We start from the raw sequence: 18,367 nt of genomic DNA on the forward strand, positions 1-18,367 counted from the left end.
TGCTGTTCCAGGATTCCTCAGTGTTTATCTATACATAGTGGACCACTTGTCATTTGTTTTTTTTTCCTTGCTGGAAAAGAAAAGAAGAGCCAGTGGATACAATGGTGAGGATGATGCAACAGTCACACCAGGGTTAAGCTGTGTGCAGTTGTGGTGGGGAACAGGAAGAGGACTGCAGGCTGCTGTTGGCATTGCCAACCCGTAATTACCCCTTAACCAAATCATGGCTACACCCTGTTCCGTACAACACTTGGGACTTCCAGACTGAAACACATCTCACTCAGGCTGTGTTTCTATCCCTCCTGATGTCTTTAGTGAGGCTTCGAGGGTCCCAAGTCCACAGGGGACTGCTTATGCAAACCTGGCATTTAACAAATGGTTTGGCTGAGCCAAGGTAAACAGGCAATGGGGACACCATGGAAAGCAAAGGAGCAGTTTGAGCTGAGGGAGCACATAATGCCCTCACGTTATTTTATGAGGAACACATCGGCCCTGAGGGAAAAGTGAGAGGAGACAAATCTCAAGTCGTTCTATAAAAGAGATCTAGGTGTATCTCCCCAGCCCACCAGAGACACCCACCTTCTCCCCATCCATGGACTTTAGCAAGGAAGGGCAAAACACCTTGAACTGTCTCCCATCCCTTCTTATCTCCTATTTCTCTCTGCCCCACAACAGCCCAGGGACACCATTCCCATTCCAGGGCTGCACTGCAGTGTCCGACCCCGCAGTTCCCTGGATGCAGCAGGGCAGCAAGGGAACAAATGCCAGAGCAGCACCGTGCCCCTCTCTGCACGTCCCTGGGGACAGACCAGGACCTCCCTGCTGGGCACTCTGTGTGACACTGGAGCCTGGGAGTCTGGGCTCCAGGGAGCATGTTCAACCTCTGGCATATAACCCTGCAATCCGATCTCCATCCTTTCCACGGGGCCATCCCTTCCCACCTCCAGCCCTCCCCAGCCTGGGCACCAGCTTAACCCACCTGCTCTGAGCTGTTAGTTGGTCAAGCGTGCTTCCCTAACATGGGATTTATCTGCAGTTTCTGGGATGCTGAGAAGCTATCCCAACCTGGATAGGCGGGATCAGGGGGACGAAAGCCTTTTGGAGCTGCTGCAACCACAGGCTACAGTCCAGTCAAGCATTAACCCCCAGGACCGCTCCCAAAGCCGGCAGCAAGAGTCCAGTTAGGAATTTGAAAGGCAGTGAGATCTTCCCACAAACAGGCCAGCCCTTTGGCAGAAGGGGGCAGGAGGGCCAGGGCAGCACACAAACACAAGCTCTCATAAGGCCATAAAGAGCTTCTGTTTCCCGACACTCTGCAAGAGCGGGAAGGCGGAGGCAGGGAAAAGCAGCAGTCCCGGGCCACGTGGCAGGTCAAACCACCGCCCAGTTTGCTGGCATCCTCTAAAGTTTAAATATGCTTTGAGCCAGCAGTGAATCATCCCTGGCAGGTAAGAATGATATTAATTTATGACATGCCAAATGCAAGCAGATCTTTTGGTGTCAGTCCAATGGTTTTAGTCTTATTAACACACGGCGGCAGCTCAGGTTGCAGCTGTGCACATTAAACTCTGGCAAGTGGCATTTTAAACAATGACAAACTTCAGAACAATCACTCCACACATGGAGCCAGGCCAGGCAAAACTGAAGGGTGGCAGAATAAAGGTCAAGGGGGGAACCTGTTTGTCTGGGAGAGGAACAGGTGGCCCGCTTGGGTTGCTGCAGGGTCTTTAAGCTGTCTGAAGGACACAGTCATGGATCATTTTAACCCATTAAGCTGCTTAAGCCTTCCCTTACACTGGTTTGAACTTCAAGAGAGTATTAAATCTTAAAGAGCTTAGTAATACATCTTGAGGAAAGCTCTCCCCTGTGCTTATGCATCCAGAGTGCACATGCTGCACTGTGGCCCTGCCCGTCCTTCCACCGCCAGCAAGACCCCTCCGGCAGCTGAACCAGACCCGAGCAGTGAAACACAGAAACCAGAGCAAGTCACACTGGGGCACAGAGAAGGGGAACACGGTCCCATCACCCCCCTGCCACTCAGCAGGCCCGAGGACACTGTGAGGAGCACAGGCCAGAGAGGAAAAATCATCCCCTCCTCAGTTCCTCCCTCACAAGGGACACACGGCGGCTGCCTCGGGTGGTTCCGGGGAACTCAAACCACATCCAGCAAGGAGGGCTGGGACAGAGAGGGACTTCTGAGGGCAGCTCCCTACCTTGACACGTGGGCAGTGCAAAGCCAGTCCCAACCATTCCTGCCAGCTGTGTTTGCATCAGAAAATATGATGATGGAGACATAAAAGACATTTTCACGACAAGAAATGTAAATATTCCAAGCCATGTTTCGAAGCTGTGTTTCTCAATTTGAAAGATATCAAAATAAATGTTTTTTGAAGTGTCAAAAGCCAGATGTTTTAGAATAAAACAGCAGAATAAGACCTGACATGTAACAATGTTTTCCAATGCAGTGCTTCCAAACTGATTGTTTTCAGAATTTTTAATTTGCCTCCCCTAGCCCAATCTTATCTTTGTAAGCAGAATTTTAATTTTCCAACCAGGTACTTCCCAAAAGAAATAATTTTTTAGCAATACATCAGATCTGGTTAAATAAATACAAGGATTTAGTTGCACAGGAGATCTGATCCAGAACAGAGCAGGGTGTAAATGCATAAAGAAATAGTTATCTCAGATTTAAATAGCAGGTGTGTGGATGTGCTTATTCCCAAATGAAATTAAAGGAATTAAATTCTTTCATAACAAGGCACTTTTATTCTGGAATAGGAGCATCCACATATGAAGTTAATCAAGAATAGCTAAAGCCACAGGAAGGTCTCAGGCTACTGACTGTAAGTGAAAACAGTAAATTCATTCTGCCTCTTGGAGTTTCTTGCTACATAACACACCAGATCCCCCTGGATAAATGTTCCTGTAAGGAAAAGACTAGTCCCAGCATGTCTGTGAGCACCTCATGGTAATACTTCAATGAGATGGACTGGAATCAATATTTTTCATCTTGGCAGCTTGGGGCCAGAGAGGAGGAGCTGGGCAGGGACAGCCGCCGACACGGGAAGGGGGAGCTGGAGCAGCACTGGCTTGGAAAGACATTTCCAGCCAGTAGGTATCAGCTCCTGCACCATTTGAGCTTCCTGGAGGAAGGAGGGAAAAAGGAGATAATTAGAGGTTTTCAATTCGAACCTCCCAAATATCTTTCTTGGGATCAGACATAGGTTTGGCCACAGTTTAGGTCAAGCTACTGGAGAAATGTGAGCCCCCGTTTCATAACAGAGGCTTTAGTGCCAGGATTACATAGTGCTAGATCAAAAACCTGATACAAAGTACTGATTTATTATAAATGAATTCATTACTTTAGGTGAGATCTCCTCAGTTCATCTGCAGCCAGAACAGCACACACATTTGTGAGGTGGAGAGCTGCACAGAAATGGGATTAGGTGGTTTTGTCAGATGCAGCACAGACCTGTGTCACTGTGCAGGTAACAAACTGCTTTAATATTGGTGACAATGGGACCACATCAGGGGTTTGTACTGACCAGAAAGGGGAACATCATTTTCTGGTCATGAGCGAGGACTGAGAGGGCAAAGAAGGGCTGTTATTTGCAACTATGGAGGCAGAGGAACAGGAGAGGCATTACACTGTGAGAGTAATGAGTGCCTCAGCAGAACTATAAAATCAATCTCAATTCTACAAAGAGGCAAGATACAAAAAACTCCCTATTGTGGCAGCTACTCAGTTTTTATAGAAACAAAAATATAGAACAGTAAGGTGTGAATATACAGAATAATTAATCCTGGTACTTTTAGACATGGGGTTCTCTATTACCTGGACAACTCTCTGCTTTTCATCCTATTTTAAAAGGAACACTTACCTGTAATTCAGATAGGAGACCTTGCCAGCCCTATTCCAAGCCAGGCTTTCTGAAGAAAGTTAAAGCTGTTTTTCTTGGTAATTCTTCTCTTCATGTATCACCCACATTGATCTGGCTTTTTGCAAAATGAAACCAGAGAGCCAACAGAGGCAAGGCAAAGGCAGCCAAATCCAGGTCCCTGCTCAGACTGCTCTGAAACTCCAGTGCCAGAGAAGCAATCACAGTTATCACAAACTGACCCAAGAACATTCAGCTTGATTCCTCTAATTGCTTAGACAATAAAAATCAATGGTTACAACTCTGTAGTATAAAGGAAACCTAATAAGATTGATGTAATAGCTACAAGTGCAGAATTTTAGGATCCAGCAGCAGAACAAAAGCAGAATGGGGCATATTTGATACCAGCATGGGTTAATATTTACCTGTAGAAGAAACACCGGTGATCTTTTTAAACATTTTTTTCATGAGATCCAGGCAATGTCATCAGCATCTTCAGGCTGTATCTGCATTTTATGATGAATTATGTGCTCTTTCTCAAACAAAATGTTAACGTTCCAGTGGACCCTACCTGCACAAAAGGGGATTTGACAATGCATTTTTTGCTTTCTTAATATAATGGTTCGATTTGCTGTTACGAGAGTGCACTTAGAGAACATTCATAGTGCAACAACCAATAATCAAACCAGGACTGCATTTTTCATTACAAGAAAGCTTTTTCAACTGATCTGAAGAAAACAATTTAGACATAACTTGGTGAGGTTCACAGGTGACAGCAGAACACCCTCACAGCACCGGCCCACAGTGGTATTTAGCAACAGGACAGGCACCCCTGAGTGACAGCTTTCTCTGGCAGAGAGAGCCAGTCAATATTTACATTCCTCATGAACATACAAAAGAGCACCAGGGTACTTGAGAAATTAGCCCTTGATTGCCACTTGGAAGGCATCATCAGAAAGTCAAATCACTTTCAGCACCTCCAGCAACAGAATCGCTTTCGTTCCTGAGGCGAGGAACGAGTCCCAGATGTGTCAAGGTCTTTCCCTGGGAGCTGGAGGTGTCTGAAGGGCACAACGGGTGCTGGAAAAGCCTGACATGAGGGTTTTATTACTTAAAATGTGAAAACATAAAGAAAGGATTCGGTCAACTCTTGCTCTCTTTCTTGCTGAAGTAGCAGACACAAATCTGATAGTCCTGAGCCAGCTCCAGGGAATACCAGGAGGATTCTTCAGTGCAGAACACTCTGCTGGACCATTCAGTGACTGCTGAAGTTGGGGGACACAAATGCAGTGGTTCAATTCTGCTCTCAAGTCACCAAAATGTCACCACATAGAACAGCCCTAAATCTCGGCTTGGAAGTCACAAAACATCCAGTGCCTTTCCAAGCGAGATCTCAGCTCCTCTCATTTCCTGCATACAATAGCATTATTCAGCCACTGAAGTTTCCACTTAGCTTGCATTTATGCCAAGGACTTTTAATTGCAAAGGAAAAGGATGTTAAGCTCTCCCATTTCTTTCTTTCTAATTCATAAGGGACACAGCAGTGGTTGGTAAAAGTTAAGAGATTAAGGGTTGTTCTCCGCCCATCTCACTCATGAAGGGACTCACATCCTCCTCCTGCTGTGGGCAAACTGAGGCTACCTACAGCACAAGGGGAGGCAAACTCACACTGTCACTTGTAAAATACTAAAAAGGCAAGTCATTGTAAAGTAACTACAAACCAGGCATCAGGGAAGACTGAATGGCATCTAAACCCTGCAAGGTTTACAACCGATGTGTCATCTTGACCAACACAGGTCCCATTCCATGATGGATTTGCAAGTACTCACCCAGTTCTGTAACTCAAACAGCATCCAGCTCAAAGAACTCATCGTGGAGAGCAGCAGCTTTGACTGAAGCAAAGTGCTGCAGAGCAAGGAGGGAAATAACTGGAGAAACAGATGCTTAATTTCTACTTATTTTTGGCAGCCTTGTTCCTATGATATCTGTTAGATGAGGGAAAAAAGCTGCTGAATGCTGCTTAGTACATAATCCATGAACCACAGCCACATCTCTGGACTGTCAGGGTGGCAATACAGTCCTACTGAAGCCTATTTTTCTTTCCATCAATCCGTAGAAGGGTCTGAAGTAACATTTCCATATGGCTTTTGTTCCCATTATGCAAGATCTGATGAGCTACATTGTCTGAGACAAAGGGATTAAGTGAAATGGTGTTCTGGGCTTGGCAGTGTTTTAAGTGGCATCACCCCACCTCTTCAGCCTTGGGACAAGAGACTTATTAGCTAATTACTATGTAAATGAACCAAAATGTAAATTAAACGTTACATTCTAACATAGCTTAATAGCCCCAGGAGCAAGAATTTAGTTAACTTTAATGGACTGTAATTCTATCCAAAAATATAGTTTATTAACAGGCACATACAATAAATTGCACCACTAACTTTAAATAAACCATCTAGCAAGCTCACCTTCACACTGAGTGACATTTGGTTAATACAGAGCAAGAAAGCAGTTCACATATGCTTCCCACAGACACAGAACGAGCTCAGTTGCAAACCAAGTTCGTTATAATCCAAAAAAAAAGGGCACATAAAAGCAAAAGCAATGAAGACTTCACATGAGCGTTGCCATTTCTTTCCACCAGACCTTTGGTCTCTTACAAAATAGGTCTGTAATACAAAAAGTAATAAAAACCTCTGGATTCAATTTACTCAGCCTCTCCCATCACAAGTTAACTATAACATTTTGCAACAACATGAGTAGTATTAAGAGGGAGGTAAGAGGCAAAGTTAGTTATGTCTTGGAATCAGATCTATGTCCAGCTGCAGACAGAGGTTGCCCAGCAGCAGCCCTGGGCTCTGGTGTCACTGTCCCAGTTTTTGCAAGAAATGCAAAGATGGTAAAACATTCTTCTCTCTCATCAATGAAAGGTGATCCATCCTCCACTGACAGCAAGGCAAAAGTTCTTCTGTCATCAGTGGTACTCTGGTCATCCTCTCTGGGCAAAGGGGTGTCACTCAAGTCTCCAGCTCGGCCGTGATGTCAGTAAAACCTGACACGCTGCTGCCACAGTCCTGTCCTCCCTCCAGGCCAGAAAAAGGGATTCAGCAGAATTTGATCTGGAAGAATTGAAGCCAACTTGGCAATGAACAGCTCTGCTCTGCTCAGAGCAACATCTCAACCTCACCAAGTAAATAGAAGGGTTGTAATGAACTTCGGTAGGAGCCCAAGAGAAGCATCAGGTCCAAACAGAAAAATACACATTTCTTGGTATTAGACCTTGTTCTTCACACAGGAAAGGACACTTGTATTCCTGATCCTCTGGGGGATGAACAGGCAGGTTCCCAAGAACAGTGCTCCAAATCTAACAGTGTCAGAACCACTCCAGAAGAATTTTTAAACAAAGCCAGAGATTCCTCCACTTCCTTCGTGCCAGAACAAAAAATTACCTCTGTATAGGGCTCCCATTTTATGAACATGGTGCCTGTTATCACAACCTAAACAAAAATTATGCCTGTGCTCCCTAATTATAATAGGACTTAATCTTTACTCAGAAAAATTTTGTAACAATATCAATGGGTTAAAGACTTATTTTATCTCATTTCTCTCCTGCACCTCTTTGCAATGCCTAGAAAAAAAACAAACCAGAAACTTTTCCTGCTTCCACCCTAAGTGAAGAGTTAAGATCTACTTTTATGACACAAAAAGTCTTTTAAAAAATGTTCATTTTTTAAAACTGCTGGAACCAGATTTTTTGTAGTACAAGGGAAAATTTATCTTGGTGGGAACTAACCTGACAAACAAGAGCAAGCAATCAAAAATTACCTAGGAAAAAATATCATTAAAGAGAAGTGACACCACTCAGCAACAAGCTCCCTCTCCCCTCTGCAATTTGCATAGCTGGCTCCCATGTTTGCTGGTTATGAAATACTCTTCCAGTAGAACTACAACTTTAGAAAAATTTGGACAAGTGAGAATGGAGTTATTTTAATCTAGAACAATATCACCCAAAGATACAGATGAATACAAACACTGTTTGTACCAAAAAAAAATCAGAGAAACATGAATTTAAGCTGGATTTTCAGTCTATATCTTGGCTTTCCTCTTCCTTGTTTTATAAAAATAGGGTATGACATTTCAGCTTCAATTGCATGTTTAAGTCATTTATTCATTGAACATTCTATTCTTGAAATATCTATTAAAGTGTTAGTTAAGATTTATCCTGCTCATAGAACAGGCTAAATTTCTTCTGAACTGCACTTGCAGACAATAATAAAGAGACTGATATGAACTCAATAAGAAATAATTAGGTTATGGGAAGAAGAAAGAAAATAATAAATAAATAATGATAATAACAATAATAATAAAATCAAGCTCCACTCTTCCTATCTGACTCCTGATAAAACAAACACTAATGCCTTTTGGGTGATCACAAGATTTAACTCCAAAACAATATTTACAGACTGATTAGTGATATAAACTGTGATTTAAAGTCTGTAACTTGCTGTAAAAACTTCCAAGATAACATCTCCTTCATAGACAGAGAAAGCCACAGCAAAAATAATACTGAAAATTCCTGATCAAGAGTATTGTATCAAAATTAATACTTGTAACACTACCATAGTTCTCTTATCACCTGTTTAAGACCAGTGGATTCTGTCCTGCACTTGCACATTTGTGACACAGGTATAACTGTGCCTGGGCAATCTCCATCTCAGCTCTGTGGTACTGAAGGAAAAGGAAAAAGCTGGGGATGGATTTTTTGCTGCCTCAGCAGTGAAGCCTGGGGGGTGGGCAGGTCTGTTGGGAGACCCACATCCAAACACAGTCAGAAATCCAATAGCACCAAGGCTGCTTGGACATGGCTCTTGCCCCTGCTGCAAAGCAGATTTAATAAATGGGATTTATTTTAGAAAGTTTCACAATTCTTAAACAGTAGATGATACTTGCATTCCTGAAGGATTAAGTTCTACATTTCTTAATGCTAGTTCAACTCTCTAAAAACCAACCCAATAAAACCAGCAAAGATTTTACAAGTAACATGCACAACCTAAAAATTCCACCCTCAAAACTGCCTTTTTGGTACACTTTTAAGCTCTTAAGATGCTCTATTTATTGAAGAGATGCCAGGAAGCCTGCAGAGGGAACAAATGCTTCTTTGGCAAAAGGAAAACATTTTAATGCCTCCTGCCTTCAAAGTACGCACACCTCACCACAACATATGCTAATACCCTACCAAATAAGTCTCTTTATCTTGCCATTTTTATAACAAACTGTTTCATTCATATCTATTTCAGCTTGTAACTACCTACTGCACAGAGTAGCACACTGTGCTAAATCAACAAGTAGTTTATACCTAAGAAATAGTAAAAAAAAAAAAAAGCCCAACACATGATATTAAAAAAAATATTATATATTCAAAAACAAGTCAAGAGGGGCTAAATTTCTATAAACCGTTTCAGTAGAAAATCAAAATTTTAAGTCATGTAGGCAATTTGGGCCTTTTTCTCCAGCCTTTGTTCTAAATTTAAAATGAACAAGATTTAACAAAGAAGGATTCCCACAAATGTGACAGTGAGTGGGAATTTGCACCAAATCTGCCATTCGTACATGAAAACAAGTGTTAGAGCCCTTCTGAGCAGATATCTCTGTATTATCCCTGTGCATGGAGACACACACCTGCCCCTGGATTTCCAGCCTTCTCCAAGGCACACACTCCACTGACACACTTGGACAAATCAGCCAAATGCTGAATCTAGAAAAAGATATCAAGACCAGCTCTTTGCAGATCAATACTCTGCAACCGTAAAAATATAATAAATATAAATATTTACTGTCATATTACTAGGTTGGTTTTTTTTTTCCCAAGGGAAATTGCTACTTAAAAGTCATCTTCTTCCTGAAGAATTCAAAGAAACAAAAGGGGAACTGTTTCTAAAAAATATAAAATTCAAGCACTGAAACTAAAGAGAACACATCCTCAAACAGGCTGGAGCAAGAGCCCTTAGTGTAGGCACCAGGACCAGCCTTCACTGAAACAGCATCTTCAGTCTCCACACATATCCTGGTTATTCCAATTAAATCAGTGTGGCATTTAATGATGCTGGAAAGAAGGATCTCCTTTTAGTATGTGGATTTAAATACCACAGATAACTGTCAAAGTCGTGGTACACAACTGGGATAGATCTGCCGGGGGAAATATTAAGATGAGAGGGAGGAAATAAAACTGAATTCTATGGAAAAGTCACTGGGATCCATCAAAGGTTTCTGTAGGTTTAGAGTTGTACACCTGATTCTGGCTGCAGAGGTGAAGAGGATGGGGATGAGTAACTGAAAACTTATTTGCCATAAACTAAACCTTTTTTTTTTTTTCCCGTTGGAGGAATGAAACTGCCCCAAATGATGCAATGGGTCAACCTGAAGACAGACACATTTGAAAAATACTGGAAATCCTGAAGTCAGAGCTTGTGAATGTGTTTGGTTTGTGTGCTGCCTTGGAGGAGAGAGAGAAGTTAATACTTTTAAAAGCTTGGTATTTACACTTCTGAAAAGTTCCTGCAGCTCATCCAAATTTGATAGGGCAGGACTCAAGTGCCACAGAGTGTTCCTGACTGGGCACTTCTGCTGCTTTGGCACACGAGCACACACAGGGTATTCCAGTACCAATGGATATGACATCTAATGCAGCTTTACACTGGCAGCACTCCTGAGTGGTTTGAAATGTTTATCAACTCAGTAGGTCAAAAGTCTGCAGACACTGGGTGGAGCAGCAGTATGCCACAAAACTAACAGTTGTCCTCCTAGAAGGGAAGAAAAAAAACAGGGGAGAGGGGGAACAGTTGTCAGTAAAGGTTAAAAAAGCTCCTGGCTCCATTCCACACAGACAATGTGCTGGTTTGTGAAATATGGGATCAGCCCATCTCCACCCTCCAGAAAAAGCAGGTTCATTTGCTCTCTCTGAGTGCAGGGAAACACTGCAGGGGTTCTCAAGACCTTCCTGGTTTCTCCTGCACTGGGTTTAAAGCAGCAGCGTGTGGTTTGTGTGTCTGGGCAGGGTGTGGCTCGCTGTCACAGCCAGCAGGTTTAACAGCTGACAGGAAAATAGCTGGGCAGCTTCAGCCCTGCTCATGTGGTTCTTAAATTACTGCTTGTAGGCACGAAATAACTGCAGTCCAGTGTCCTCCCTGGGCCCAGATCTTCAGAGAGGACGATGGACAGGCAGTGCTGTCACTCTGTGCCACGTCCCACGGCAGGGATGGCAGTGGGACAGTGTGACAGGAGCCTCACAGTGACCCCTCCCCTGCCCCATCCTGGCAGGAACCTACAGATCTGTTTTGGAAATATAAAGATCTGTTTTCCACTAACCCAGAAATCACACTTCACCCATGGCATCTGTGCTTTTTCAGACACAGAAATCCAGTTCAGCACTTCACTGTCCTTTCCTATAAGAGGACACAGGATGTGATACAGAAATCCAGCAGAAGTTACTGGCATGGATGTGGCATTTGCTAATCAGGATCCCTACCCTGTGTGTTTTCATGGTCACTTTAAGCTCTTTAGAACAGAAACCCTGTCCTTCACATCTTTCTAAACCAGCTATCACACCTCCACAATTCCACATAATCTTACCATGACAAGAGCACGAGCTACAGAGATAAAGATGACAGGCTGCCCTGTTTAGATCTCATTTTCTGTGGATTTGCATCAAATGTCAGCTACTTAAGACTGTATTCATTAAGGCATTTTGCAGAACATACTACATTCTTGTCTGAGGGAAGGAATGATAAGTATTTTTTAAACAAGTGAAAACCGTGCAGAAATGTGTATTTTCAATTATTTCATTTTAGAATGTTAATATAGTGTTCTTCCAAAATAGCCTTAAAGCATGATTTTATTGAGTTGTAACTTTAACAACGCCAAAGGATGTTCTCCTGATACATCTATCATCTCATAACTGAAAGTTCTACAATGAGCAATGCTCAGCAATTAATTAGAAAATAATCCAAACTCTCCTGTTGTTGGATTATTTTGGGTCATATACAGACTTAGTGACCAGCAAGTAGGTTCCATAATTCCTTAGAAAATAACACTGTTTAATGCTTGAAAGAAATTCTTTATAGTATGATTATAGCATTTTATGCCCCTATGAATATTATGACTGTAACATGGAAGCAATTTATTTCACTCCACATGAAATGCATTGAGTTTCCACACGTGACTGACGTGTCACAGAGTGGCAAGTTGAAGAACACAAGCTTTGCAATCAGATCTTTCTAGGAGAGATAGCTTTTCCAAAATAGCATTTATGCAGCCTTCTGGCTGCTGCCCAGATCTGGCACACCTAGCTTGCTTTTATTTCATACAACTGAAGTGCTCACAAACCAGATACTTCTCATGTCACAGAGTCCCAGCGAGCCAGGCTGTGATACAGCTGTGTGAAACAGGTACCACCACCCCAAAGCAACAATTAGTCTGCTTAAAGATCTTCCTGTTGAAAAGCAGTTTCTTGCTTTTATGGAAGCTAACTATCAAATCAATGGATTTCAGCAGGATAGGGGCTATGTGGTGTTCTTGTGCATTACATATACCAAAAATCAGAAACATTCCTTTTTAAAGCCCCTTTCTTTCCTGCTCCCCACCTTTAGGTGTATGCTTTGTAACTAATGGCTTGACTTCAATTCTCTAACAAGAACTAACATCACATTTTCTTATTTAACTCCAAGTGACTTAGCTTTAAACCTTTAATACTTCTCAAACAGTAGAAGTAGAACCAGCTGAAACTCCTCTGATGATGCTTTTCCATTGCAGATTTATTGATATTATGGCTCATGGTAGGCTACAGTATCCCCTCAAACAAGGACTAAGGAATTAATCACTGCAAAGCAACAACTGTTCAGCTTACAGATATTTCCTATCTCTAGCTCCATGAGGGCAATATTCCCTGAACCATATCTCAGTTCTGAGTCCCTGTGGTGGTGGCACTGTCCTAAAGTCAGGGTTGGGCACCATTTCTGTCCCAAGGCACAGAAGTGCCAGGCACGTTCTGCACTACCACAAACAGGTCAATCCCACCACATCAAAACCCTTCCCTGTCTTACATCAGGTGAACAGGCAAATGTGGAGACCCTTTCTAACAGTTCAAGAGGAGCATTCTGGTTGTCTTGTGAATAAAATATTTCTCAACTTTTACATGCAATCACAGGCCAGGGGCTTTACATGTGAAATGCTGCTAAGTTAAAAAAAAAAAAAATCCTTAAGAATATGCTTTGTTCCATAAGGTGTTTTTCTTCCCAAATGAAACCCTGGTGTAATTTCCTGTATAATTACCCTTGATGCAATCCTGCCATTGGAGTTTCCCTCAAGGGGAAGAGCTTTGGGTAGACAATGGTAAACATAGGCTGGCTGCAGCGGTGGCAGTGTCCCAGGGGACAGTGCAGCAATTCCAAGAGGCTTTTGGGCAGTGAGATTGGAGTCAGAAAGTTCAAATCTGGAGCAGAAAAGAAACAAAAAAAAAAATATTTGTAACAAAAGGATTGCATGATAAAGTCAGACACAACAAGCACAATCCATGAGCAGTCCAGGAAACAGCTGCCTCACATTCTTAGGGCCTTGTCAAAACAACAGCGAGGTAACACAAAATACCACAATTAGGGTGAAGCACACGGTGCTTTCCATGTGCAAGTTCAAGAAGTTGAAGTTAAATGTACAAGTTTGGCATCTGGGGGAGTAAGATTAACTGGGCCAAAATATCCAGCTGAAAATATTACAGCACGAGCAAATAATAGAAAACAGTAACAGATCATAAAGGATTTTTTAGACACACAGATGGTCTAGAAAGGTGTTTAGTAACTAATACAACGTTCTGAAAAGGACATCAGTAGTATTGTACTAAAATATTTCAACAACCCATCCAGCAGGATAGCTAAACTCACTACAAAGCCCAAACTCCACCATCAGCAAAAAGGGACCTGCAATATTTGGAATTACTTGAAATACAACCCAGCCCAGCGTAATTCTCACAGGTCCAACCACAGAGACCACTCTAAAAAGATCAATACGTTCCTAATCTGTTAAATGTAGCCCCCACAGCTTACAAGATGCTGTAATTTTCACCAAATGGAACTCCAGGGTCATTTCTTGGGAAAGAGTCATCATTTTCTTCCCAGGCTTGGCCCAAGCCACAGAGTGTTTTATAAATTAAACCCCACGTGCTAATCTCCATCTAGAAACTGAGAGACAGCCAAGGCAGGTGAATGAGTTTAGGTGCTGAATAATCAGGACAAGATGCAGTACCTGATAAATCAGTTTTAGGTATCACACTGGTTTCAGCTTTCAAACCCTGTAAGGTTTAACCCCAGACAAAATGTACCAAACAGCTCCACTGAGGTGACAAACAGGACATTTGCGTCAGAATGAAAAGGTCACACTGCAGCCAAGCAAAGACACAGGAAAAGGAGTCCAGTCACTTCTGTCACTTCCCCAGCAGCCACCAAGTATTTAACAGCACCCCTGAAACTGCAAATTTAGGCAGTGACAGATCAAATCTGCTACTTTAATCATAGAGTGCCACCTGCCTCCCCAGCACTCCATGACCCTACATCTGACTGAACCAGGCACTTCTCCTGCCTCCCCAAAATGAGGGTGTTCTGGTGGTGATGCCCACAGTCTTTAGGAAGGTCACTCAGAATAGGACACATATGTGTGTGTATGTGTATTTAAATCCATCTGTTTCAGGTTCTGCACCTCGCCTGCAAATAGGTATAATCCTCACAGCCTTGTAAAAACCACCTAGAAACCATTTCCTAAACTGGGTCTGCAATACTCCCTTGCTATTTCCAACCCAAACTTCTCCAGCATCTTCAGGAACCACGTTCAGCTGGATCCCAAAAATCACTGTGTAAGTCACAACTGGGTGAGAAAATGAAGACCTCCTTGTACACCTTTCCTGGGAAAGCAGTGGTTCAGCAGTGAGGATTTACTGCAGAGCTGAGGTACAAGTGACCCCTTCCCACAAACCCTCTAATCCTTCCATCGGAGCTCTCCACCCTTCTGCTTTCTTATTGACCTTTAAAGCTGAGAATTCCCAACACGGCATCAACGGGGGGGAGTCACAACACATCTAAATCTGACCAAACCTGCAGGTTCCCATCAGATATTGCTAACTCATGTGGTTGCAGGATGCAGACCCAGATGAGCCAAGGGGCACTTCAGAGCAGAGCCTGAACTGGGGCAGAACTAAAGCAGCTCAGCTGTCAGGCTGTGCTCAAATGGCCCAGGGCTGCTCACATTTCTTTTGCCTTATGTATAACAAGTCTGCCAGTTTAGGATTGTGCTGCCTGGCAAGGAGTTGCATTGTTGGCTGATGCATCTGATCTCGCCTCAGGAACTGTATTTCTCATCTCCTATTTCCATTAAAGAGTTTCTCCTGCAAAGAAAAAGCATCCTTCTTTATGCAGTCTTCAACTAAGAAACCATTTATAAGCACCACTTGACCTTAGAAATAGTTCTTTGGATCTTTGGTTTTTGATATTGGACATTTTTGGTCTAATACAGCATTTCAAACATAATTTGATTACATAAATCTTTTAAAATATAAATCCTTGCCCAACTCTTTGAAGGACTGTTTGAAACGTTCCTCCCACTGCCAGAAAAGCACTTTCACTATTTCTGTCATCTGAAGAATGTAGAAATTTCATACCTTTCAAAAACCTGTAGTAGGTGTTATAGAGGGTCCTCATGGCCAGTTCTTGCAAAGGCAGCACATGATCTGTTTCTGTCCCTATAGATTTCACCTCTGCTGGCAGGAACACAGTTAACTGGCCTGATGAAAAAGAGAGCAGTTTCACCTCTGAAACTTGAATTGGAGAACCACAACTAGAAGGACACAAGACATTTAGAAAGTGGTTAGAAAAAAAAAAAATCATAAAAGTAACTTTATGGGGAAACCCAGATGACCAACCCAAAGTATGCCTGACACTGTTCTCCAGTGCAGCCCTCAAGAATTCCTTGCAGAGGGCAGGACATGTTGGGGTTGGACTGGGTGACCTTTAAAGGTCTCTTCCAGCCCAAACTATTCTATGTTTCTATGTTGAAACATATTTTTTATAGATTCCCACCTTCTGTGATGTGCTAGTCATCGGACATCTGGAGGAATTACTTATCAAACAACATAAAGCAATGAGAACACAATCCCCAGGGGGTGAACCAAATGCACTCTGTGCCCCTTACTTTGTGCTAATCTCTTTTAGCCTCTGAATTCCATTGTTATTAAACATTTAATGTAGTGGAGCCTTTCATACCCGAGTTTGTTTTCTGTGTCTTGGATCAACCAGTTGACAGTAGTCATGGATTTCTCATTTTTAATACACGAGGCAAACTCCAACCTCAAAAAATACATTTTAAGTGCCACAGAGTCCCCTTGGAGGTGAAGGAAAAATAACAACAGTGGGAAGATATCCTAGTAAATCTACCAGCCTTGCCCTTCCCAAATCATATATGGAAAAGGGAGGTTATTTGGATCCAAGGAGAGAAAGTGAGCTTGTAGTAAAAATAATAAGTCTTTACGTGATGCCTGTTGTGAGCGATCATACCAGAGAGACACGCAGAGGAAAATTCTACTCAGAGCTTGGGGAAGTCAACAGGGGAATTGGAATTGTTTATGACAACTGAAATTTGAAGCCAAGAGCAACTTGTTAGGGCCAGTCCTAACGAATGGAACAGAAACACAAATTTGTCAGCCTTCCCAGATATTGGACCTAAAACTGAGGTAACTACTCTCGACCTTATCAGATGTGAAAGGAATCTCACGGTACTTCCCTGGCAACAGAGAGTCTCATCCCTCCTGATTAAAGGAGGAACAGCCCAGAGAAACAACCAAAAAAGAGCAGCATCAAACAGCAAGTCAATATGTCTCTTGTTAAATATTTAATACTTTCCCACAAACCATTAGTGGGATTAAAATATAATTGGGAATCCAGAGATCCACTATCCCAACAGTCCATTGCCCAGCAATGCAGAGCCAGTGAGTTATCTATCACGAAAAATGAACCTGTAATGTTTTATTTCCAAGCTGATTAACCCCTTACCACCCTCAGGAGGGAACAAAGCCATGAAGTCCCTGCAGTTTCTGCAGTTCAGAGCTGGGCCATTTGGTCTCCTTTATGTAAAGGGTGAGGCTGTTAATGCCAGACCCAAAATCCAGGGAGGTTAAAAAGTGGAGCAGAGGATGGATTAAACAGCTGGGGAAAAAAAGGAGTTGCAAAGAATCCTGAGGAATAAATAACTGGGGGATAAAAAGCTGTGACCACCTATTGGCTGCCTCCTCCAAGACTGACAGATCCCTGACTGGGGCCTATGAAATCCAATCTGCAAAAAATAAGATCAAAATATATTTTGAGTGCTGAGATCATCACCTCTCATATAAAAGGCTTTTTTCAGCCAGTCTGACTGCAGGATGCCCAGACAGAGATCCATTACTTCCACAATGCAATTTATATTCTATTTTCAGAAATCAAGCTTTATATGTTAGTAACAGCAGCTTGTCAGATTTTATTCTCCAGTGGATGACCAGACAGAGCACTCAAGCCTGGATTGTCAGCTCTTGCCTGACCCATGAAAACCTCAGCCTGGTTACTAATGCTTTCTTGGAAAGAACACAGAAATTCTTCACATGACCATTATTACACAATTTTAAAGTCACTCAGCACATTATCAAATAAAACCTTTGGGTTTTTATTAATATATATAAGCGCTCTGCCTATGCTGAAAATTTTTCTTAAAAGTAATCTATGATGTTTGAAAGTGGTTTCACAACAAAGACAAATATGTGTTTGGTGCACAAATATTACTTTTCTTACTAAAAATAACCTCTTTTTATTATTTCTTATTAAGGGGAAACCAATTTATTTCACAGAAGCACAACAAGAATTAATTTCATTGCAACACTTGCAACTTGTTTAGTCTCTTCTGTGCTAGACTTAAAATACTAGATTGTATAATTCTACACTAGACTTATAATATCAGAGATACTGCAGTTGGCCTCACCAGCAGTGCACATGTAATGACAGAAAGAAAACTGGTAATATCTTCACAAAAGGTCAGTGCAAAGAGAAAATTATTTTGACTAAGTATAAAATGGTATCTTAAAAAGTTAAAAAAAAAAGACATGGTTGTATGAAATCACCTGAACACCTGAAACAGGCAGGACAGTTGGACCAAACTTGTTGGAACATTTCCTGCACTGTCATTAGTGGTTTTGGTCACAATCAATACAGCTCTTATATTTAAGTTTAATTTAATGTCTATCTTACAATTTACAATCAGTTCTGAAAGAACAAAGGCTAGAATTTATTTTTCCTGAAAAACAAAACTGGTACAAGCTCGAGAGTGCACCCACTTCAGAACTGTAATCCAAGTGCAAGGATTTAAATATCACCAACCAGCTGACACGGGAATATTAGAAAAACCTGGAAATGCCAAGACTCAGCAGC

General features: G+C 42.1%; 1 protein-coding gene across 6 annotated transcripts in view; it reads right to left on the reverse strand.

The window, feature by feature from the left end:
* Window positions 1–6,263: 6,263 nt before the first annotated feature.
* The window catches only part of LRRC28 (leucine rich repeat containing 28), a 50,793-nt gene continuing 38,689 nt past the window's right edge, over window positions 6,264–18,367 (reverse strand). For all 6 annotated transcript variants that reach the window (XM_027644288.1, XM_027644289.1, XM_027644287.1 and 3 more), the window contains 3 exons: window positions 15,577–15,752; window positions 13,206–13,365; window positions 6,264–10,678 (listed from right to left, as the gene is read on the reverse strand). In XM_027644288.1, coding sequence (XP_027500089.1) covers window positions 10,606–10,678; window positions 13,206–13,365; window positions 15,577–15,752 — 409 coding nt within the window. In that variant the 3' untranslated portion in view covers window positions 6,264–10,605. The remainder of the gene's footprint in view (window positions 10,679–13,205; window positions 13,366–15,576; window positions 15,753–18,367) is intronic.

Source organism: Corapipo altera, unplaced genomic scaffold (genome assembly GCF_003945725.1).
Source record: "Corapipo altera isolate COAL_440 unplaced genomic scaffold, ASM394572v1 50, whole genome shotgun sequence".
Lineage (NCBI taxonomy): Eukaryota > Metazoa > Chordata > Aves > Passeriformes > Pipridae > Corapipo > Corapipo altera.